The following is a 24,059-nucleotide window of genomic DNA, read 5'->3' as shown; positions in this document are numbered from 1 at the left end:
ATGGCAACGAGACAGAACAACATGATGGGCAGGAGGCCCGCCATGTTGCCCTCCCTGATGAGCAAGTTCCTGAAGTCCAGCAGAGGCCAGGAAAGCAGCCGGCGGGCCAAGACGACACTGGTAGTTCAGCGCCCTGACCGCCTAATCCGAATCCATGTTATTACACTGCGGTGGAGATGGAGAATGCTCAGCTGAGGAGCCAGCTAGCAGCAGCTGGTCAACAAATCCAGGATATTCTGAGTCGACTACCCCCTCTCACAACCAACGGTAACGTTGGAGAGAGGCAAGGCGAGGCTCCTAAGTCTCGCCGGAGTAATCGATCCAGGCATAGCCGTTCGGGTAGACTCCCTGCAGCCAACTCCACCCCTTCACCACACCATCAAGAGGCGAACTTCAGGGAAATGCCTCGGACCGAACAGCACCAGTACAGCCGTTCGGTTAGGACGTCAACCCCTAGCTCTCAGCCTTCCTCGAGGACGCCCAGAAGAGATCGAGGAAGTTCCCAAAGGAGGGCCGAGGAGATCCGGAGACGTCAGCCCGTCCCCGAAGAACGTCCAGTTCCTCGTCCAGCTCGCCCAGCGCGAAACCAGCAAGCTGGCAGGGCCGAGAGGCCCCCACCTAATTTAGTCCGTCCTGACGGCACTAGGATCGCCTCTCCGGTCAGGCATCCTCCTTCTCCCATCAGATATCCGTCTCCTCAGCCCATCCGAGACATCCCGACCTACGGGAATAGCAGGAGGGGCCCGCCGTCAGCTGGACCCTCCTGGCGCGGCAGGGTGCCGGAGGAAGGATCAGGTCATGGCCGCCAAAGACGCACTCCGAGTCTGTCCAGCAGGAGTCACTGGACCGGCAGTGCACGGAGTGATCTTTCGGGAGGAGACCTGCGCCAGCGGCTAAGTTCAGCACAAAGTCACCATACTACCCAGGGAGGCGACCTTCGAGATCGCCTCAACTCTCACAGAGAGGATCGAGTTAGGGATGGTAGCCAGGCCCGCTCAGTTGGGGTCCAATCCGAAGTACGTAACGGCAGGAATGCCCCAAATGACCTATCTCATGATAGGAGGGGCAACAACCCGCCTAATATGTACAACGGGTCCGGAGCTGTTGAACAGCCCCGGAATAACCCAGGATCTCAGGACAAAACCCTAGAGCGCTTAACTCAGATGGAGGAGTTGATGAAGAAGCTCCTGTCGGAGAAAGAAAAAGACGAATATGATTCAGGGGATGAGATTGAACTCTTCGCCCCCAATATAGCAGCAACGGCATACCCTTCTGGCTTTCGTATGCCTCACTTGTCAAAGTTCAACGGGGATGGAGACCCATCTGACCACTTAGGGATGTTCAACACCCTAATGATGGCTCATAACATCGGACCAGAGCTTCGTTGCTTGATCTTTCCTTCCACCCTAACTGGACCTGCCAGGCAGTGGTTCAAGCAAAGTAAAAGGCAGTCAATCAGCTCCTGGAAGACCTTTTCGGCTGACTTCAAGAGGGCATTCCGCGCCTCTCAGGCCGCCAGGGTCCAGGCCGACTCCCTAGCTAACGTGAGACAGCAACCTGGAGAGACGCTAAAAGCCTACTTGAGCAGATTTGCAAATGTCGCTGCTCGAGCCAAAGACGCCGACGACAGCTCCAAACTCATGGCTATGAGGACCGAGATCCTAGTCGGCGGAGATCTGTGGAAGGATATTCAAAGGAGGGGGGTCAGCTCGGTTAGTGAATTTCTTAACAGAGCCCAAGAGTGGATAAACTTGGAAGAAGCTGAAGCTTCAGCCGCAGGGACCAGCCAGGTCCTCGAGAAGCCCGCTGGGACGGGAACAGAGATCGTAGTGGCGACTCCCAACGTCACGCAGAGTAACCAGCCCGGTGGCAGCAATAGAAAAGGAAATGGTGAAAACAGCCAGCACGGTCAAAAGAAGAATAAGTCCGTGGATAAATTCAAGCCCGTGTTCACAACGTATACCGAGCTCACCCAGACCAGAGAGAATATTTTCCTGGCCAACGCTACGCGAGTCCCCTGGAAAAGGCCGGAGCCATTAAAACACCCTAAAGGAAAGAGAGACGCTTCCAAATTCTGCCGTTTTCATAACGACGTCGGGCACAATACCGACGACTGCAGGCACCTCAAAGATGAAATCGAGACTCTAATTCGAGCAGGTCCATTGGCGCAATACTCGCGGAATAGGGTCCCGGCAAGTCGACCCGCTCCGGATGCCCCAGTCAATCGACCCGGACCTCGGGTAGATCAGGACGTCCTTCCCCCCGCGGTCGAGGGGGAGATTTCCACCATCTCTGGAGGACCACACATGGCTGGCACGAGTAGAGGCGCCCAGAAGAGGTATGTGAATGAGTTGAAGGCCCACAATGGAGCGGAGTTCGTCCCGGAACAACATCAATCAAAACAACAAAGATTAGAGAAACAACCGATTATCTTCGCGGAGGAAGACGCAAGCCATGTCCAATTCCCTCATAACGATCCCTTGGTCGTAGCAGTCCAGCTCGCCAACCGGAGAGTAAGGAGAGTGTTGGTGGACAATGGGAGCTCGGTGAACCTCCTATTCCGGTCCACCTTAGAAAAAATGGGTCTGACCGTCTCCGAGCTTAAGGCAACCTCGATGATGCTGTATGGTTTTTCAGGTGAAGGATCAGCAGCGATAGGGACGATTGAGCTAGTGATCACCCTTGGAGACGAGTCCCGAACAGTGTCCAAACTACTCGAATTCGTAGTCATTGACTGCTCCGCTGCTTACAACGCCATTTTGGGCCGACCTACGCTCATTGCTTTCGAAGCTATCACTTCCGTCCGGCACCTCGCCATGAAATTTCCTACTCCGACAGGGATCTGCACTATCAAGGGCGATCAGCTCGCTGCCAGGGAATGCTACAGCATTTCCATGAAGGGAAAATCTAAACCCGGGCAGGTGACGATGGCCGTTCAGGATGAAGAGGAATCTCGGGGACCCAAGGCGGCTCCCGAGATTGAAAAACCTCAGATTTCTGAAGGCGAAGAGCTCGCCCTAAGCAAGGACATTGACCCCCGAGTAGGCGAGGACAGGTCCGAGCTCCAAGCTATTGAAGAGCTCGAGGAGGTAAGCATCGATGAACAAAACCCGTCATGGACGGTTAAGCTCGGAAAGAACCTCTGCGATGGAAGAAAGGCGGAGCTAACTGCGTTTCTGAAGAAGAACCTGGACGTATTCGCATGGTCGCACGAGGACATGATAGGGATCAGTCCGAGCGTAATCATGCACACGCTCCACCTAGACAAAAGCGTCCCTGCCAAGTCTCAAAAGCAGAGGCGTTTAGGGACAACCCGAGCCGAAGCCCTTGAAGAAGAAGTGGCCCGGCTAAAAAAATGTGGCTTTATCCGCGAAGCCAAATTTCCCGTTTGGGTTGCCAATCTCGTGTTAGTTCCAAAGCCCAATGGGAAGTGGCGGACCTGTATCGACTTTTCCGACTTGAATAAAGCCTGCCCCAAGGATTGCTTTCCATTACCAAGGATTGATCAGCTAGTGGATGCCACGGCGGGGCACGAGCTTATGTCCTTCATGGACGCGTACTCGGGTTACAATCAGATCGCGATGAATCTAGCAGACCAGGATCATACCAGCTTCATGACGCCGACTAATGTCTATTGCTATAAGGTCATGCCGTTCGGTCTGAAGAACGCCGGAGCTACCTACCAAAGGCTAGTAAACAGAATGTTCGCGAACCAGATCGGGAAAAACATGGAAGTGTACGTTGATGATATGCTTGTCAAGTCTAAGATTGCCAGCAACCATGTCACCGATCTGGAAGAATGCTTTAACATACTGCGAGAATATGGCATGAGGCTCAATCCTCAGAAGTGCACTTTCGGTGTCGCATCGGGGAAATTCTTGGGTTTCATAGTCAATACCCGAGGAATCGAGGCAAACCCCGACAAGATCAGGTCACTGCTCGAGCTTCCTTCCCCCAGGTCACGGAAAGATGTCCAAGGCCTCACAGGAAGAGTGGCTGCACTGAACCGGTTCATTTCCAAATCGACCGATAAGTGCTTACCCTTCTACAACCTGCTCCGGGGAAACAAGAAGTTCGAATGGACAGTAGAATGCGAAGGCGCATTCCTCGACCTAAAAGCGCACCTGGCTGAACCACCTGTGCTGTCAAAGCCCAAGGTAGGAGAACCTCTTTTCCTCTACATAGCCGTAACTGAGGACGTAGCTAGTGTCGTTCTGGTGCGAGAAGAGGACCAGACTCAGAAACCGGTTTATTACATCAGCAAGAGACTCCTCGGAGCTGAGTCAAGGTACCCATTGATGGAAAAACTGGCGTTCTGCCTAATCACGGCCTCGCGAAAACTCAGGCCATACTTCCATTCCCACTCTGTACACGTCATGACCGATCAGCCTCTAAGGCAGGTTTTGCAAAAGCCTGAAGCCTCAGGACGCTTGCTAAAGTGGGCGGTCGAACTCAGTCAGTTCGAGATTTTCTATACTCCCCGAACTACCATAAAAAGTCAAGCCTTGGCCGACTTCGTGGCAGAATGCGCGGGATTCCATGAGATCCCATCAGAAGACTCACATCAGCTCGCCTCCTCAGGTTCATCGTGGAAGATCTTCGTTGATGGCTCATCTAACGAGAACGGCTTCGGGGCCGGAATCATTCTGATATCCCCAGAGGGGCATAGATTCCACTCGGCGCTAAGGTTTAGGTTCAAGGCATCTAACAACGAGGCAGAGTACGAGGCCTTGTTAGCTGGACTTAGGATAGCTAGCGAGCTAAAGGCGAGCTCTGTCCAATGCTTCAGCGACTCCCAGCTCGTGGTGAATCAGGTTCTAGGCGAGTATCAGGCGCGGGGTCCCAAGATGGCCGCCTATTTGGCAAAGGCAAAGTCCGAAATGTCTGCGTTTGGGCGGGGGTCGATTGAACAGATACCTCGGGAGCAGAACGCCAACGCAGATGCTCTCGCCAAGCTCGCCACCTCGGGAGAGACAGAAACCCTGGGGTTGGTGCCAGTTGAGTTCTTGGAGAAACCTAGCATAGATGGAGATCGAGCAGATATTGAAATGATTGACATCAGGCCGACCTGGATGACTCCCCTTATTGAGTATCTCGTCGAGGGTAAGTTACCCGAAGGGCGCAACGACGCACGACGAGTCCTTTATCAAGCTCCGAGGTATACGCTAGTCGAGGGGGTGTTGTATCGACGTGGGCATTCCTTACCTCTCCTCCGGTGCGTTCTTCCAAGTGAAGCGAAGGCCATCCTGCAAGAAGTTCATGACGGATTCTGCGGAGATCACGCTGGGGGGCAAAGCCTGGCCTTGAAGATCCTCCGGCAGGGTTATTACTGGCCGACTCTGTCCAAAGACTTGATCTCATATGTAAAAAAGTGCGACAAGTGTCAGCGGTTCGCTGCGGTTGCACGAGCTCCTCCGACCGAGCTAAAAATGATTTCGTCTCCCTGGCCCTTCGCCATTTGGGGGATAGATCTAATAGGCGCCCTGCCCACCGGAAAGGGCGGGGTCCGTTACGCCGTGGTAGCCATTGACTACTTCACCAAGTGGGCCGAAGCAGAACCGTTGGCGACAATAACATCGAAAAAGGTGCTAGACTTCGTGGTTAAAAGCATCGTATGTCGATTTGGCCTACCTAAAAAGATCATCTCCGACAATGGTACTCAATTTGACAGCGATCTGTTCACCGAATTTTGCGAGAGGCACGGAATTGTGAAAAGCTTCTCGTCCGTGGCCTATCCCCAGGCGAACGGCCAGGTCGAGACTGTCAATAAAACTCTAAAGGCAAGCCTCAAGAAGAGGCTAGATGAGGCAAAGGGGATCTGGCCAGAACAGCTCCCCCAAGTTCTGTGGGCCTATAGGACCTCACATCGGACTCCCACGGGTCACACTCCTTTCTCCCTAACCTTTGGAAGTGAAGCAGTCCTCCCCGTGGAGGTGAAGGTCCTGTCACACAGGGTCCGGTCCTACGACCAAGACGGGAACCACGAGCTCCTATGCCACTCCTTAGACTTAGTGGATGAAAGGCGAGAGGATTCACAACTCCAGCTCGCCCATTATCAACAGAAAATCACTCGCTACTTCAACACTAAGGTCAAAAGACGTGCCTTTAGCGTCGGTGATTTGGTCTTGAGGAGAGTTTTCCTGGCCGGGAAAGATCCCAAAGATGGGGTTTTGGGACCAAGCTGGGAAGGACCATACCAGGTCATCGAAGTCATCAAAGAGGGAACTTATAAGTTAGCTCGACTTGGTGGAGGGGCGGTCCCGCGGACTTGGAATGCTATCCACCTAAAGAAATACTATCAATGAGCCATTTGTAAGGCCTAGAAGGTCACCTTCCATGTATAAATAAAAATCAAATGTTCCTCGTTATTTGCAAGTGTAATTTTAAAGTAACCACGAAAGACCCTTTCCCAGTTACTTGGGGGGCATATGGTACCTGGATATAACTAGATCTCCTTAACGACTTAGGTGTTAATTTTTATCTACGGATAAGAGTTATCACAAACTAAGTCCTATCCTGGTCTTAACCAGGTCACAAAACTTAGAAGTTAACTAAAATTTGTTGACCGTGGTTCTTCTTTAAAGAGCCCGGGATACGGATAAAAGTTGACGCGAACTAAGTTTTTCAAAATAAGTTCCTGGTCTTAACCAGGTCGCAAAACTTAGAAGTTAACTAAAATTTGTTGACCGTGGTTCTTCTTTAAAGAGCCCGGGATACGGATAAAAGTTGACGCGAACTAAGTTTTTCAAAATAAGTTCCTTAGAAGTTAACTAAAATTTGTTGACCGTGGTTCTTCTTTAAAGAGCCCGAGATACGGATAAAGTTGACACGAACTAAGTTTTTCAAAATAAGTTCCTGGTCTTAACCAGGTCACAAAACTTAGAAGTTAAATAAAATTTGTTGACCGTGGTTCTTCTTTAAAGAGCCCGGGATACGGATAAAAGTTGACGCGAACTAAGTTTTTCAAAATAAGTTCCTGGTCTTAACCAGGTCACAAAACTTAGAAGTTAACTAAAATTTGTTGACCGTGGTTCTTCTTTAAAGAGCCCGGGATACGGATAAAAGTTGACGCGAACTAAGTTTTTCAAAATAAGTTCCTGGTCTTAACCAGGTCAGAAAACTTAGAAGTGAACTAAAATTTGTTGAACGCGGTTCTTCTTTAAAGAGCCCGGGATACGGATAAAGTTAACTCGAACTAAGTTCATAAAAATAAAGAGATGAATTGTAACCAAATGCATAAAAATATATATATGTCAAACTGGCTGAGCAAATTGTCTCGAGGTGGAAACGCCTCACATAAAAAAGAGAATTACAATAGAAAGAGAGTTCAAAATACTTAAACGAGAAGTGTCCTAAGCCCCATCAGTTGGCCCTTTGGAGGTCGCGGTCTCATCCTGCTCCGCCGCGACAGAGGCCTCTCCAGTCTCCGATGGAGGAACCTCCTTATTTAGGCGGGCTTGGAGCTGCGGCAACAAGAATGCCCAGAGGTCCGGCGGCATGAAAGAAAAGTCCGCGTCTGGATTGTGGGACCAGCAGTGATAGAACAGGTCTTGTAAGGACTGCTCCGAGACGACCCGCTTGGCTTTCAGGGAGGCCTGGGCTTCGGTCTTCGCCGCCTCAAGATCTGTCCGCGATGCGGCCAGGGAGTTTTTAAGCTCTTGGTTCTCGGAGCGAATCTTCTCTAGCTCGGCTTTAGAGGCCGCCAACGCGTCTCTCGCCTCCTGAGATTCCTGGAGGGCGGTCTGGCGATCAGCTTCCAAACCCTCGAGCTGGGCCTTGGTCCTAACAATGCCTCTGTACGCGGCAGCAATGCCCTGCAAGAAAAGAATGATAAATTAACAAACTGGAAGGAAAAAGGCGGCGTGTGAGTGTTAAAGCCTTAAAAGAAGGGGGCACTTTACCGTTAAGGTCATGTCCATCGCAGACTCTATAACTCGGACCGGGCTCGTTGTTTCGATGGCCCGGAGCTCCTTCTCCCTGATATTGTAGAAATGGCTGACGGCGTAGCTAGCCGATTCATACACCGTACCCCGGAATGCTTCGGGCATCTTCTCCAGAGCCCGGGGGTCGACCGGGATACGCACATCCGGGGCTGCCGCGGCCAGATTCCCGACCTCTATTACCCCGTCCTGGGCGGCTAGTGGAGATCGTTGGGGTGGCGGGTGCATGAGCCCTGTCCTGGCAACAAGGAGGTTCGCCCCCGCGACCTGGGATGGCGGGGCTTTCTCCTTCTCCTTAGCCGGGGATTTGGTGGAGGCCCCAGCCGAGCTCTTGGACTCGTGGAGCCTCTTTAACCTCGGCCCTGCTGGGGGGTTCCCACCAAAGACAACGCCCCGCAGACTATTCCCGGGCTGGGACATCTCTTCTGCTAAGAACAAAAAACATGGTTATTACAAGGAAGCAATCATGCAGAAATAGAGACAAAAGTTTCAAAGGCAATAAGTAAGCAAATACTAAGGGAGCCCTACCCCCCGAGCTGGAGGAGCCTAAGACGATTATCTCGCGATCTGTCGCAGGTTCTAGGTCCGGCTCTGACTCAGGACTGGACTCTCCTACGTACTGCCTAATCCCCGGAGCATAGATGCCCCTCTGGAGCGCAGGCCACGTGCGCAAGTTGGTCCCGTACTCCTCAAAAAGGACCGACCTAAAGGCTAGGGTATTATTTACTACTACGGTACCCTTAGGCCGACTCTCTTGGTTGTCCAGAACGAGCTGGTCAACGCAGTGAAGCAAGAGCGTGTTCAGGTCCGGATTCCTTGGGTGACGATGGACGAGCTGCCTAGGGTTGAACCTAACCAGCCGGGGGTCTGCGGTGGCCCTCTATCTACATTCTTAAACAAGTAAGGGTTACCTTGGCCTGAAGGACCCGCGACTGCTCCCGATTGGACCCTCTCCTCGCCCATACCTTGGGCGACCTCCGAGGTCCTCTTCCTATTCATCACCAGAGGAACTTCCTCACCTTCCTCCTCGCCTTCTTCGTCTGCGACCTCCTCCGCGACGATCGGTCTGTTGTCGCGAGCTGGGGGAGGCCCCCGGGGCCTTTTCAAATTCAAAGTCTGATTTGGGAAAATCAGCTTGCAGAATACCATCGTCTCGTCCGTCACGAGCACGCGGTAGTCTTTCTCATAGGGGGGCAAGTTCGCCAGTGTATCGTATTGACCCCCGAGGGTCACAGACTTTCCGGTCCTCGCGTAAATGGCTGCAAGGTTGGTTGAAATCAGAAGTGGAATAAGGGAGGAGCTAAAACAAGATGACCTTTAAAAGGCAAACTAAATCAAGGATCACTTACGAGGACGGTTGAAGTAGTGATGGTCGCAATTGCGAAACCCAGTTGACATGAAAAACTGGTCTTTGAAGTCGTTTGGATGGCTCGGCAGCTCGATGACTGCTGCTGTGTTAGGGAAGCGGGTTAAATAATAGAACCCGTCGCCTCGCCCCCGCTGGTCCGGGCTGGCTTTGAGGCAAAAGAAATATAGAATATCAGCCGGAGTGGGGACCTCCCACTCATGCTTTTGGAACAAATACCTCAATCCCGCCAGCAGACGGTATGAGTTGGGGGGGAGCTGAAATGGGGCCAACCCCACATAGTTCAAAAAATCAGCAAAATACTGGTCCAGGGGGAGGAAGGCCCCTGCCTTGAAGTGTTCGCCGCTCCAGGCCGCGAACGACTCGTCGAGCGGCGTGCAGCTCCGCTCCCCATCCGCAGCAGGTCGGGCGATCACGGAGGCCATCCCCAGGGGAATGTTGTGGTTGAGGAAGATTTTGGTGATCTTTGCCTGGTCGGTTATCTTCGAGACAATTCTCTCCGCCTCGAAAAATGCGTCAGGGGCCACCTCGGCTTGCTTCTCCACCGCCGGCCCAAAGTGAGGAATTGGCAAGCTGGGCACCACCGCCTTTCCTTTATCCTGTTGGGAAGACGAACTTCCCACGTTCTTCTGTGGCAGATTTCTCTTTGGGGCCATCTGGTCGCCTATCGAACAAAAGAAAACACTTTAGAAAAGGCGACCCAAGCAGGAGAGTGAAGCAAATATTAAGAACACGAGCTGGGGTAAGCCCAGCCCGTGGAGAGTGGTGCCACGCGTTCCAAGGAACACGCGCCTATGCCCTCAACAGATCCCAGATTACTCGGAATTCGTGTGTCAGAGGACTCAGAGTAAAAAATTGCCTTGGGGGGAAAGTTTCAACAGGCAAGGCGTGGCAAAACCGCTTTTAAGGCGTATTCCCTAAGCTACCCGGTTTTTGCACCCAAAATTCCTAAGGGTCCTACCCAGAAATTGTTCCTAAGAGAGAACCATGGAACCCATATTCTAAGACGATGTCCCATGGCAAGTGTGCCCTAATCTAAGAAGGGCTGTCACCCTCCATATCCGCGCGACCCAGAAAACCTCTGCATGTGGCTACAGTAATTTTTTTTACCTAAGCTACAGTGGCATGCTTTCAAAAATAAACAGGGACAGAAGACTTACAGTATATGGTTAGATGGTGAGCGAGGTTGCTGCGCTGGTAGGAGCTTCGTTGGTACAGTGGCCTCCAAGGCTTTGAAGGAACTCGTACGCTTAAGCTTCGTGAACGGAGAAGATGAGAGCAATGGAAATGAGGGTTTCGTTCTTCGGAAAGTCAAAGAGAAAAGAAGGAAATTTGAGAGGTTTTGAATGGTAAGGTGGCCTGTGCGTGGGATGACCACCCCCTTTTATACAAGGGAAGGATCACGTGTAAAAGGCTCTTGGGAGACCCTCCACTCGAAATGTGAAACGACGGCTGGACAGTAGGCTAGGCCATTTAATGCGGTTCTCGTAGAGTGTACCGTCGCCACCCACGGCGTTCCACGTATCAGACGCCTGCGAAGAGCATGGAATACGAAGGGTTGTGGGGGAAGTCTAAAAGCCCCTACTATGGTCTCCCATATCTGACGTCATGGACCACGAGCAGGAGCTTGGGGGGCAGATGTACGCCCTGGTTTTCCCACGGGCTGTTTAGCAGGACGAGCCTCGGACTAAACATGATTTAGTCTGAGGCTCCCACAGGCCAGAGGCTCTATTTCCAGGACGGGCCCTTACTAGCTCGAGGGGGTCCTGTTTCCAGCTCGCACTTGTTGCCCCAGGAGCTGGGAATAACATCCGACGGCCACGGACGGATAAGCTCGGGTTATGGACTGCTCCGGTAGCGAGCTTCTCAGGAAGCTCTGACCCTATGGGAAGTCAACACGCAAGATAAACGTGCATATTCCTGCCATCACGTGTCCGATATCCCCCTGACTTCTCGGACACGCAGCAGGAACGTGCGTATTCAGACACCCACGGACGAGTTGGGCCGTGCGGCCCATTATCTCCTTCCATACTGATTAGACCACACTTGTGTGTCAGGTTTAGGAATTAATCATGAATATCACAAACTTGATATGACAAATGGTAAGGTCACGGGATGACCTCCCTACCAACTTCCAGATGCCTTCTCCTATAAATATGGAGACCCTGGGAGTTGATAGGGGTTGGAAAAAATAGTCTTTGAAGAAATATATACTTTGTAAACCAATTACCCAGAGAATATCAATAATATTGACTAGTGGAGTAGAAGGATTTTAACCTTCGAACCACTTAAAAACGTGTCTCGAGTCACCTAGTTCTTTCCCCAAAGATTTCCTATCTGTGACGGTTCTACTTTTAGTACTAATCTCTTTTTCTTCTTCTCTTAATTATCTGTTGCCGAAGAACCGCGTCAACACATAGGCTGCCATATAGGCCTTTACCTGACACTTAACGGCTAGATATACCTACGACTGCTAAGAAAGTGTGACATAATGTATTTTTACCATTAAAAAAAGAATATTTTTGGCGAAAGTACTCTAATTATTACGTTTGTAGAACTTAAGTACCAAAGTTATTTTTTTGCTGTCGAAAGTACCTTCCATTCATGTGTTTGTTACATTTGTTTATTTTGCCGCTAAGTTTACCACATGACGTCAAATTTGCATATAACTTGGGTACTTTCGCCGTAAATATCTCATAATTTAGGTACTTTTGCCACACATATATCTTAAATTAGGTACTTTCACCGCAACTATTCATTTAATTTGGTACTTTCGCCAACATATCACAAGCGCACTTAACGGTTGGAATAGACAGCTGCAATAAAACATGAACGGAATGTACTTTTGTCGGCAAAAAAATAACGTGGGTACTTAAGTGCTACAAACGTAATAATTTTGATACTTTCGCCACAAATTTCCCTAAAAAAAATTAAGTATTTAAGTGCTATAAAGCGTTAAACTTAAGCATTTTCGTTGCCAATCACTCAAAATAAAATATCACTTTTGTCTATAATTTTTCCCTCACTTTTCCTTCTATAAAGTTTTCTCCCACATTTTCTAAAACTCCAAATACTATAAAATAATTCTCTTCAATTTTTTTTCTTACTAAAATCCAAACAAAGCCTAAGTTATCAAATTTGTAACTCCTCAAGATAAGTTACAAAATCTTTTAAATAAGTTACAAAATTTTTGGTAACTCCTAACACCCTTGACTTGATTTATTTAATAAAAATATTATATTATTTCAAATAACATAACAATATTCAACTTTCTTTTACTCAGTCACTACAATAGATTATTGGTTGGGGCCACTGTCTACAAAGATTTAAGCTTTTGAAAATGTAGACTTAATCTACTAATCTTTCTTTAACTTTGTAATTTTTGGTTCCAAATGGAGATTTACTTTGACTTTTGTTGAGTGGGTCTCAATCTCTCATTCACGTACATATATATATATGGCAATTTTTTTTTTTATAAGAGCTTCACTTTAAGCCTTACCGGTAGGATTTTCAGTGTTTCTCGACCTGTGAATAGTTTTCGGCGCGACTTTTTTTATGACCGTGTATATTGTAGCTATTTAGAGCATTCTGCAAATTTACAGAAAATTTCGAATAATTTACAGTACTGAAAACTAGGTTCAAACATGTTGTTTTCCACGCGCATAAAAAAAATTAGTCACACGTGCAACGACGTGTTTGAACTTAGTTTTCGGTACTGTAAGCTATTTAGAATTTTTTGAAAATTTGCAGGATACTCTAAATAGCTATAATATACACGGTCATAAAAAAAATCGCGCCAAAAATTGTTCACAAATTGTAAATACTGAGAGTCGTATCGGTAGGCATTAAAATGAAGCTGCTATAGGATAATTCACCTATATATTTATATATATTTGAAGGGTAGACATTGACATTTAATCATATCATGTTTCCACTTCCACAATCATTCTCAATGGCTCTAAACTAAATTATATTCATCACCATTAATCATTATGATAATAACACAATCTATCTCTCCCATTTTCATAGTTCTTCTTTTTCAATTACATTAATTTGAAATTAATATTACGATTTTATATACATATATTGTATATTTCATAGGTAATTTAACTTTTTAGTCAAGTTTGATTTTGAGATATTATTCCTTAATTATTATCTTATTTGTTGTAGTATATACAAACTATTCAAATATTATTTTTATTTTTAATTGTGTGAGTAAAATTAATTATATATACTAATTTATATGTATTATACTAGTTTAATTACTTACATTTACTTAATAACAATAAGTTATCCGCTTTCAAAATAAATAAATAAATAACAATAAGCTATCATGTATTTAACAAATCATTGTAAAAATATTTTATTATACAATTTATTTTTTAACTTTACCATATTCTCTCTATATTAATTATGCAATATATTTGATAAATATTTTGTTTTCCAATTTTAAGATTAAATTATTATTTTTTATTTAATTATTATTTTCTTATAATTTGTAAAAAAATTAAGGAAAAAAAAAACAATTTTTTTAGAAGATCAACTAAAAATGATAAGAGAGACTTAAAAAATAGTTGATTTTCTAATATTTTTATTTGTAATTTTTTTCATATATTATATAATTAAAATAAGAATATTTTAGTGATAATGAATATAGATTGGACTAAAATTTTACTTAAGCCGCTCATAAAATGGGGATCCAATTTTTATGGTTTCTACCAATCCACTAAGTTGTCTTATTAAAAAAAAGTGAACTCATCGTTATAACGGTATAATTATGATAAATCTAACTCAATTATCTTCGTGTCTTACTTCTATAAACAACTTAATTACTCATCATGACTAATTTATTTTGTAAAACATACATTATTCTTTGAGCTTTTTTTTGTACTAGTATTAGATTTTGTCCGTTTAACCCTATAATCAAACTTCTATAATCCTAATTTATATAAACTTTTTAGGAAATTTATTCATTTGGTACTCTATATTTTTGCAAAATATCATTTTGGTATTCTCTGTTTTCAATAATGCTCATATATTACCTTGTATTTTAAAATTATACATATTTGATACCCTAGACTCAGATTTGATAGATAAAATTTTGTCAATATGATCAAACTGTCATCAGTTATATGTAATTAAGTAATTAAATTTAAATTTAAAACTTACATAATTGACAGCAGTTTGATTAAATTGGTAAAATTTTATTAATTAAATTTGAGTTTAGGGTACCAAATATGTACGATTTTAAAATACAGGTATCCTGTATTTTAAAATTATACATATTTGATATTCTACACTCAGATTTGATAGATAAAATTTTGTCAATATGATCAAACTGTCATCAGTTATATGTAATTAAGTAATTAAATTTAAATTTGAAATTTATATAATTGACAACAGTTTGATTAAATTGGTAAAATTTTATTAATTGAATTTGAGTTTAGGGTATCAAATATGTACGATTCTAAAATACAGGGTACCATATGAGCATTATTGAAAACAGAGAATACTAAAATGATACTTTACAAAAACACACAGTAACAAAATAGTGACCTACCCAACTTTTTATGTAATTTAAATTTGTTCTTCATATTTTTACGTATAATAATAATAATAATAATAATAAGTTGAACCGTCACAACTGACCAATGTAGTTGGGAGTACTTCTCTCTCTGCCACTTCTCAAACATGCAATGCTTAACTATTCTTTTCTCTTCTTCTTTTTTACATAAATGCCCTCACCCAACTCCTCTAACCATCCTCCCATTTATGTAATTTCCTACCCTCTTAGCAGAATCCACACAAATTTCAAAGGGAAATTTGATAAATCATGCTTACATTAGCTTAATATTTAAAATTTGAACCAAAGTTAACTACCATATGAAACAAATGCTCATCTTTCATTTAATACCAAAAATACCCCCATACCTTTCCTCTCTATTCTCCATCTTTCTCTCTACCTTTCATTTAATAGCTTAATAATTAAAATTTGAACCAAAGTTAACCACTATTTAGAATGCTGTTTAGATGTTGGATTTGTAGTTTGTTGGTATTTTTTTGTAGTTTTTTGGGTGAAAATCGTGTTCTGTGAAAATCTGCGTTTTTTTTGGGTTCCTTGAGTTTTTTTCGAAATGCCCGATAGTGTCCGATAGAGGCCCGATTCGGGCACGATAGTTGTTGAGTTTCAAGGTTAGGGATGAAGGTCCGATGGAAACCCGATGGTTGCTCGATAGTTTTGGTTACCCGATAGTTGCCCTATCGTGCTAATGTCGTACCATCATCGTACATTTATGGCAAAAACTACAGTATTATACACCATCGTACCCACTAGCGTCCCACTGTCGTACCATCATCGTACCATTGACAAAGTAAGTTAACAATTTGAAACTAACTATTATCGTACTACCATCGTACCTATATCGTCCCACTACAAATTCTAAAATTACGATGTTATAGTAACTACTTAACAAATTCTATCGTACACCTATCGTGCTAATATCGTACCATCATCGTACCCATTATGGAAATAACTACAGTATTGCACACTATCGTACCCACTATCGTAATACCGTCGTACCACCATCCCTAACCTTGACTATCGGGCAACCATCGGGTTGTCATCGGACCTTCATCCCTAACCTTGAAACTCAACAACTATCGTGCCCGAATCGGGCCTCTATCGGACACTATCGGGCATTTCGAAAAAAACTCAAGGAACCAAAAAAAACGCAGGTTTTCACAGAACACGATTTTCACTAAAAAAACAGCAAAAAATACCAACAAACTACAGATCCAACATCTAAACAACATTCTAAATAGTGGTTAACTTTGGTTCAAATTTTAATTATTAAGCTATTAAATGAAAGGTAGAGAGGAAGAGGGAGAATAGAGAGGAAATGTATGAGGGTATTTTTGGTATTAAATGAAAGATGAGCATTTGTATCATATGGTGGTTAACTTTGGTTCAAATTTTAAATATTAAGCTAATGTAAGCATGATTTATCAAATTTCCCATTTCAAAACTAATTCTTTTTCACTCTCTATAAAACTCTCCAAGTCCCAAAACTAACTACTCCATTTCTCACGTCTTTAATTTAATACCACAATATATACATACATGTATACATATTATGGCCATGTATGTGACTAATTATGACCAAAATATATTGTTATGGAAAGATGGAGAGTATCCAAGAGTGTGCAAAGAAAATTAATTGAGTTGGAAAAGATAAATCTTAAAATTTTGGTAATTTTCTAATGAGTGAATCCCCCAACACCCCCCAAAAAAAAAAAAAAAATTGAACTTGGTAGGACTCTAGGAAGTAGGAACTGAATGAAACCAACCAAACACCATGCAAAAACCTGAGCCAAGATGGGGTTTTTCTAATTCGTATTAATATATAAACGAACTTTGTTGATTAATTCACAATGACATGGATTCCTCATCCAAAACCCATTTCTTAATCTCTCTCCTAATCTTCAAGAACACTCTCAATCGAGGTAAGCCATTGCTGTGTTTCAGATGGTTTTTTCATGGTAAAAAGCTGTGCTTTGTTTTGAAATCTTTTTTGTCTCTGTTGGTGTTGTCTGGCAGAGTTGATAAGAAGCTTGCATGCTTACCGATGGAGTGATGGGAAGGAAAGTGAGGTGGAAAGAGAGTTTGTGTTCTCAACCAATGGAACATACAATGAAATGGAAGCTAACCCACTTCTTCTTGGGTTGACAGACTGTCGAGTTTCAGATGTTTCTAAAGGCCTTGTCAATGGCTTATGGGTCTGCATATTTGCCTTCCATAACCATCATCCTCATTTTCCTCATCTCACCTCCATACCCTCTCTCCTTACACCTTCCAAGTATCCCTCTTTTTCCCTCTCTTTCAATCAATTTATCTGATTTTGTAATTCTTGGCCCTCACTTCCTCCTGTGAGTGAAGATTGATGATTGGTTGAACAGGCACTTCTAGGGTCAGATGAAGCACATTTTTTGCTTTTATTTCATTTGGGTACTGCTGAAACTTCTAGGGTACTCCACAACATAGATTTTGAGTAGTCATGTTAATTTTTTGTACAATTGGCCTTGCTTTGAAAGTGTTACCTCAAATTCTCTAATCACCACAACTGTGTTATTGTTGTTGTTGTTTTGTGTTCACTAATGGCTAACTCCTCTCTTTTGGATTGATGATTGTTAAGAAGACACTTCTTTTGATGATAAATAGGATCAGATGAAGCACATTTTTTTGCTTTTATTTCATTTGGGTACTGCTGAAACTTGAGGCTGCCACCTTATAATACAACAACTCCATAACATAGATTTTGAGTAGTCATGTTAATTTTTTGTACAATTGGCCTTGCTTTGAAAGTGTTACCTCAAATTCTCTAATCACCACAACTGTGTTATTGTTGTTGTTGTTGTTGTTCTGTGTTCACTAATGGCTAACTCCTCTCTTTTGGATTGATGATTGTTAAGAAGACACTTCTTTTGTTTGTGTGTGTGTGTGTGTGTGTCTGTGTATCATTTGGGCACTTTTGTTTTTATACAATTAGCCCTGTATGTATATGTGTGTATGTATAAATATATACTAAGGATTGTTTTTAGGAATAGGAGAATGTGTTTGTGTAGAGTGTAGTGATGTGTTCTCTAATGGCTAACTCCACTCTTTTGGATGATATGTTCCAGAAATCCCAAGCTGAGGTCAATTCCATCACTGGCCAATGATCTTCAAGCAATTTTTCAAATGAACTGCATGACCACATTCACAGATGACAAAGAGCCATCACAGCTGGATTTGCCATCCAATGAAAATGAAAATCAACCTCCAAAGAGAAGAAATCTTGTCCTTTATCAAGATCTTAATTGTCTTCCTGATCCAGATACACCTTCTCAATCCTCAGATGATCAACGAATGGATCAATCTTCACCATCATCAGGTAAACAAACACCTCAGGCTGCAGCTTAGTGCCATAGAGGCATATTAGCTAGTTTAGAGAAAGTGGTCCATTGTGCTTACTAGACTAATTTCATATACAAGAAGAAGTTAATGATGTTTTCCTTTTTGATTTGGATTATGACATATGTAAGTAATGTAAAGTTGTTCTTATCAATAGCCATAGAGTTTGAGATTGAGTCCCTCTTGGGTACTATAACAATTGAGATTTTGATTATGACATATGTAAATAATGTGAAGTAAAACTAGCCGAGAGGGATACACGAGCTTAAATGGTCGGACATGTAGCTTGCTCCCATAGAGTTTGAGATTCGAGTCCCTCGGGTACTATAACAATTGTTATAGTTTTCTAGACCCCAAATATCCTATATCTCTACATTATAGAAAAAGTTGATAAAATTTTCATTTTGATTTTGATTTTGACCTATGTGAATATGTGAAGTAAATCTTACCCCAAGAGGGTAGCATCAACTCAAATGGTTAGGCGTATAATTGCTCTTGCACTTGCACTTGCACGGTCTGAGATTCGACTCCTTTTTGAGTAGATACATAACAATTGTTATAGTTTTCTAGTTCGCAGTACAAGAATGTCCGAGTTCTGTTTAGCTTAGTTTTATTTTTCTTTCGAGTTTGGTGGTGTTGTTTAGCTACAAGATATGAAAGGTTGCATTGCAGGTGGGGTGGATGAGAAGAAGAAGTTGAAGAAGAAAAGAGCAGCCAGCAAAGACATAGCAAGAATTGCATTATCTGATTTGGCCAAGTATTTTGACCTCCCAATAGTGGAAGCCTCAAGAAATCTGAAAGTAGGACTTACAGTTCTGAAGAAGAAGTGCAGAGAATTCGGCATCCCTCGCTGGCCACATAGGAAGATCAAATCGCTGGACAGTCTCATTCGAGATCTTCAGGTCCTTTCTCTTTAACCCCTTTTAGCTATAACACTTTCAAATTTTCAAACACCGCGGTGGTGGTATTAGATTTGTGAATGCATATTCGTATTGTGTGTGTATGTGTAGGTAGAAAAAAAGTGGAAGGAGGAGAACAAGGCTGCGGCTATAGCGGCAGCAAAGAGGAAGATGATGTTGCAGAACGAAAAGGAAAGCATAGAGAAGACACCCTTCTTGGAGATGAAAACCGAAACCAAAAGGTTTAGGCAAGATGTTTTCAAGAGAAGGCACAGAGACAGGGTTCTCAGGACTCAGCAGGCTTCATCAATCACTCAAGATTAGATTCTTTCATTTTTAATCTTTTTATCTTTAATAATCAAACACTTGAAAACAGTTGTTGTTATTATCATAGGCTACAACAACTTCTATCTGATATATACCAGTACAACCACATACTTGATTTTACTTGACTTGATGAAATAAGCATTATTGGTTCATTCAAAGGTTTGAAACAACCTAATCCGAGGTACGTTTACACATGCATTTTTCATCACTATGATTCATTCCAACGTAGTCACCTCATCCTCATTGGTTTGGTTGCTTTATGCTCTTTTTGGTCAAAAGGGTAAACAAAGCACTTGAGAATTGTATTATGTAAAGCAATGTTGACCTTTGTAAAAGCTGTTTACGAGTCCAGTCAACTTCACACATTATGAAAAGTCCACCACCACCTTGTCAATGATATCATAAGGTCAACTTCTGCTCACTAGACCAAAGTTAAAAAGGGGTGTGAAGAGAGTTGATGAATAAGAAAACAAGGATGATGGTGTTATGGTTTATGTTGGAGTCTTTTTTAACTCTTTAAATTGTTTTGACTTAGAAAACACTTTTCTACTACTTTGATAGCTAGCAGGGATGCTTCCTTCTTTCCTTCCTTGTTGGGGTTTCATTGGTTGCTGTCTAAATCTTTTTGATTATGAGTTTTATAACATTTAAAATTTTTATACATTGATTTTTCAACCAAGTTGGATTGCTAAATCTTTGAAATGGCCACCCAAAGTTAGGTGCCTTCCCATCTCCCATAATCAGCTCATCTTAATTGGTTATAAGGTTTATGTAAAAATGGTAACCCAAATGGAGGCATGTGTTTGCTCCCTTAAGGTCTCGGGATTCGAGTCTTTCGTCATAAAATTCGAGCTTTTCTAGACACTTATATGATAAGGGTGCTCGGTAAAATAGCTTTTTTTTTTCTTCTCGAAGTACATTTTGCAAAGAATTATTTTATAAAATAATATTAAAAAATATCTTGATTGATTACCTTTGTCTTTAAAATAATGTAGAATTAGGTAGACAAGCTACAAAAAAGTGTGTTAGTGTCAAAATTAGGGGTGAAAAATTAAATCTTGCCTTGTCTTTTAAGATAATCTATTATATTTATAGTATGTGAAACCTTATATATAGATTGAAAAATGGAAAACTGCAGAGCAGGCTTCATAATTGAAATTAGAAACCAAGTAAGATCTGTGTTCAAACTTGATTCATTTTTTACTGTACAAACTAAAAAGTAGTTTTTTTTTTCTCTTCTTTTGTGATTGTTTAGGTTGGTTAATGAACACTGAAATTGTTTTTCTTATTTTTCTCATTTATTAATTGTTTGATTAAAAGAAAAGAAATAAACCTCGGAAATATAAATGACCAAAGTTTGTGTTCTTCTGGGCTCCATTCCCGTGGTCGTTGACCTTTGAAAGAAGTAGTTAACAGTTAATAGTTTAAAGTGAAATTTAGAATGAAAAATAAAAGCATCAGCAGTAGCCGACAAGGTAAGTGAAACCACAAAGTGGGTTCATGGTAACTACGATGCACACAACCCAAAAAGGAAAAGGAAAAAAAAAGCAGCATACCAATTAGTATGTCATTCCATACCAACAATAATATAAAGCCCACTTTTTCTGTTTCATTTTCTCATCAATTTTCTTCCTTTTTGTTTTTCCACGAACCCCTTTGGCCTTTACCACCTCATGTTCATCTTATTTGGAAAGTGAGAGAAAGAGAGAGAGAGAGAGGAGAGGAGAGAGAAATTGATAGCTCGACATGGGTCTCTGCTGGGGAAAGCCTGCTCGTGATCCTTCTCCAAGCACCAACTTTGCCTCTACTAGTCCAGGTACAACAACCATTCCAGAACTAACTAAAAAAAATTGATTTTTTGTTTTTTGGTCAAGTATAAAGTTTGAAACTTGTTCTGGGTCTTGTGTGTTTTGATGAATTTTCATATTGAATCTCAAAAGGGTTGTTGTTGTCTCGGAATTTTCCAACGGAAAAGGATATGTTTATGCTGGTTTGATTAGATGAATAATTGAGTCAAGCTTGAGTAGACTCTGGTTGAAAATCCAATGATTGTTTTTGCATTGTGTGGCATTCTAGTAGGGACATCTAGTAATTACAGTAGGAACCTTGTGTTATCTGGAACAACCAACAGCAGCGTGGGAAGGAGTCAGTTTTCTGAGGCTGCAAGTGGGAGTGTGGATGAGTCTTATCAGAATGGTCAATTTCTAGAGACACCCAACTTGAAAGTGTACACTTTTGCAGAGTTGAAAGCTGCCACTAAGAATTTCAAGGCTGACACAGTGCTTGGGGAGGGAGGCTTTGGGAAAGTTTTCAAAGGTTGGGTGGACGAGAATACTTTGGCTCCTTCCAAGTTTGGCACTGGTATGGTGGTTGCTATCAAGAAATTGAACTCTGAAAGCATGCAGGGTTTTCAGGAATGGCAGGTACTTGTTTGTGTTCTCCTCAATTTCCTTACCAAACTAATCATTGACTTCACCATTTTATCACTCTCAGAATCTATATAATATGTGTACTTTTATTGGATTTGCATGTGTTAGGCTATAGCATTATTATGATTCACTAGGCTTGGCATGTTAACCTTTTTTATATTTGTCTTTAATTCCTCTGCAGAATTCAGCAGATGTAGACAAGGGTACAACTTACATGACCTGTTAGTTTGGATATCATTGATAAAAAAAAAAATTCTTTTTCTTTTTTAAACAGCTAGTGAGTTTGGTAAAGATGCTCAAATGTCAGTAATAATATGTAACCCTTCATTTTTTTTATCATAAAAGTATCAGTTTGTAATGTATATTCTGTTCTGATTAATGCAGTCAGAAGTAAATTTCCTGGGAAGGCTTTCTCATCCCAACTTGGTCAGACTATTAGGATATTGTTGGGAGGACAAAGAACTGCTCCTTGTGTATGAGTTCATGCAGAAGGGAAGCTTGGAGAACCATCTTTTCAGAAGTACAGTTTCGTCGAGCTTAAATCGAATACTAAACTCTTAAGTTAAAAGTAATGAAAATGTGTTTGTTCCTAAGTAGTTGTGCTAACTAACTCTATGAATTTATTCTTTGTCGAGCAGGAAATCCATCCGTTGAACCACTATCTTGGGAAAGAAGACTTCAAATAGCGATTGGGGCAGCTCGGGGACTGGCTTTCCTACATGCTTCGGATAAGAAGGTCATATACAGAGATTTCAAGGCATCGAACATACTGCTTGATGGGGTTTGTTCTTCTTCTGCTAAGCCTCTTTTATACCATTTCTTTGTGACTATGCTCTATCATCATATTTTTCAAAACATATAAGAATAATGAGAATGTAAGAGTCTAGGTAGCTACTAATGAAGCATTATGCTTAATTTGATTGACGAAAGAGACATTAGACGATGTATGAAAAATCATGTTATTTGTTAAGACTAAGAATTGATTTAGAGTTATTAGTCTTTGCATAGTGCCTTAGTCGTTAAATACAATTGAACATTTCAGATCTTTCTTCTTTCTCTCCATTCACATTGGTTAGAAACACTAAGCATTTAATGTGTTGTGCAGAACTACAATGCGAAAATTGCTGATTTTGGCTTAGCAAAACTGGGGCCATCTGGTGGAGACTCGCATGTAACGACTAGGATTATGGGCACCTATGGTTATGCAGCTCCCGAATACATTGCTACAGGTGATATGACATTCCTAGCAAAAACAAAAATGGCTTTATTATGATTTTCTGTCTTGCAAACAGGATGATGTGGCTGACATTTTGTGGTGTCATGCAACAGGCCATTTATATGTGAAGAGTGATGTGTATGGCTTTGGTGTAGTGCTGCTCGAATTGCTGACAGGTTTACGAGCACTAGACTCAAGACGCCCCAGCGGGCAGCATAACCTCGTGGACTGGACTAAGCCATGTCTGTCTTCAAGAAGAAAGTTGACTACCATCATGGATGTGCGGATGGAGGGCCAGTACTTCCCCAAGGCAGCACTCCAAGCAGCACAACTCACCTTAAAATGCCTAGAACAAGATCCTAAAAACCGCCCCGCAATGAAAGATGTTTTGGAGACGTTGGAGAAGATAGAAGCAATGAAAGATAAAGCAAAGCAATCCAAAGGTAGCTCTAGACATTCTTCTTCTGGTTCTGGTCTTCTTCCCGGTGCTCATCATCGTTCCTCACTCGACTCCTGCAGGTAGTTTTCGAGTATGTATTTAAAGCTACCAAATTCAAGTACATGAAATGTAATTGAAGAGTCATTGTTTGGGTAGAAATTGTTTTAGATTCATTGAAATTTTTGTTAAGAGGCAGGGCAGAGGCCATTGGTTCTGGTTCTGGCTCTGGTTCTGACTTGTGAATTGGTTTGTAAAGACAAAAATGAATACATATGATGGTGATATACTACCTAAGAATCTATAATCTTGACAAATTAAAAACAAGATTTAAAGAAATAACCAAGAACAAGTAAAAATTCACACAAGGAAATTTTTACAAGGTTCACCACTACACAAAGTAATGGCTAATCCTTGGGACCTAGTCCAGAAAGAAATCCACTAAGATATGAAATGCAAGTTTTACAGAGTATCTCTCAATTTACAATCTACTAAG

General features: G+C 42.5%; 2 protein-coding genes across 3 annotated transcripts; both read left to right on the top strand.

Annotated features, from left to right (window-relative positions):
• Positions 1-16,328: 16,328 nt before the first annotated feature.
• On the top strand, positions 16,329-19,640 carry LOC133812937 (protein RKD5). The gene is made up of 5 exons (XM_062246781.1): positions 16,329-16,809; positions 16,904-17,162; positions 17,986-18,236; positions 18,929-19,158; positions 19,267-19,640. Exons 1-5 carry the CDS (start codon positions 16,743-16,745, stop codon positions 19,477-19,479), a joined length of 1,020 nt encoding a protein of 339 aa, XP_062102765.1. The 5' UTR covers positions 16,329-16,742; the 3' UTR covers positions 19,480-19,640.
• A 1,426-nt stretch (positions 19,641-21,066) lies between these two features.
• On the top strand, positions 21,067-23,855 carry LOC133812936 (probable serine/threonine-protein kinase PIX13). 2 transcript variants are annotated; one of them, XM_062246780.1, is made up of 6 exons: positions 21,067-21,298; positions 21,562-21,905; positions 22,296-22,431; positions 22,550-22,692; positions 23,017-23,140; positions 23,241-23,855. In XM_062246780.1, the coding sequence occupies exons 1-6, from the start codon at positions 21,229-21,231 to the stop codon at positions 23,648-23,650; spliced, it is 1,227 nt and encodes a 408-aa protein (XP_062102764.1). In that variant the 5' UTR covers positions 21,067-21,228; the 3' UTR covers positions 23,651-23,855. The 2 variants fall into 2 exon arrangements, with proteins under 2 accessions (XP_062102764.1, XP_062102763.1); XM_062246779.1 differs by having other exon boundaries at positions 21,070-21,298; positions 21,559-21,905.
• The last annotated feature ends 204 nt before the right edge of the window (positions 23,856-24,059 follow it).

Source organism: Humulus lupulus, chromosome 1, assembly GCF_963169125.1.
Source record: "Humulus lupulus chromosome 1, drHumLupu1.1, whole genome shotgun sequence".
NCBI lineage: Eukaryota > Viridiplantae > Streptophyta > Magnoliopsida > Rosales > Cannabaceae > Humulus > Humulus lupulus.
The sequence above is the reverse complement of the archived record's forward strand: the minus strand, read 5'-3'. Positions and strand labels throughout refer to the sequence as shown.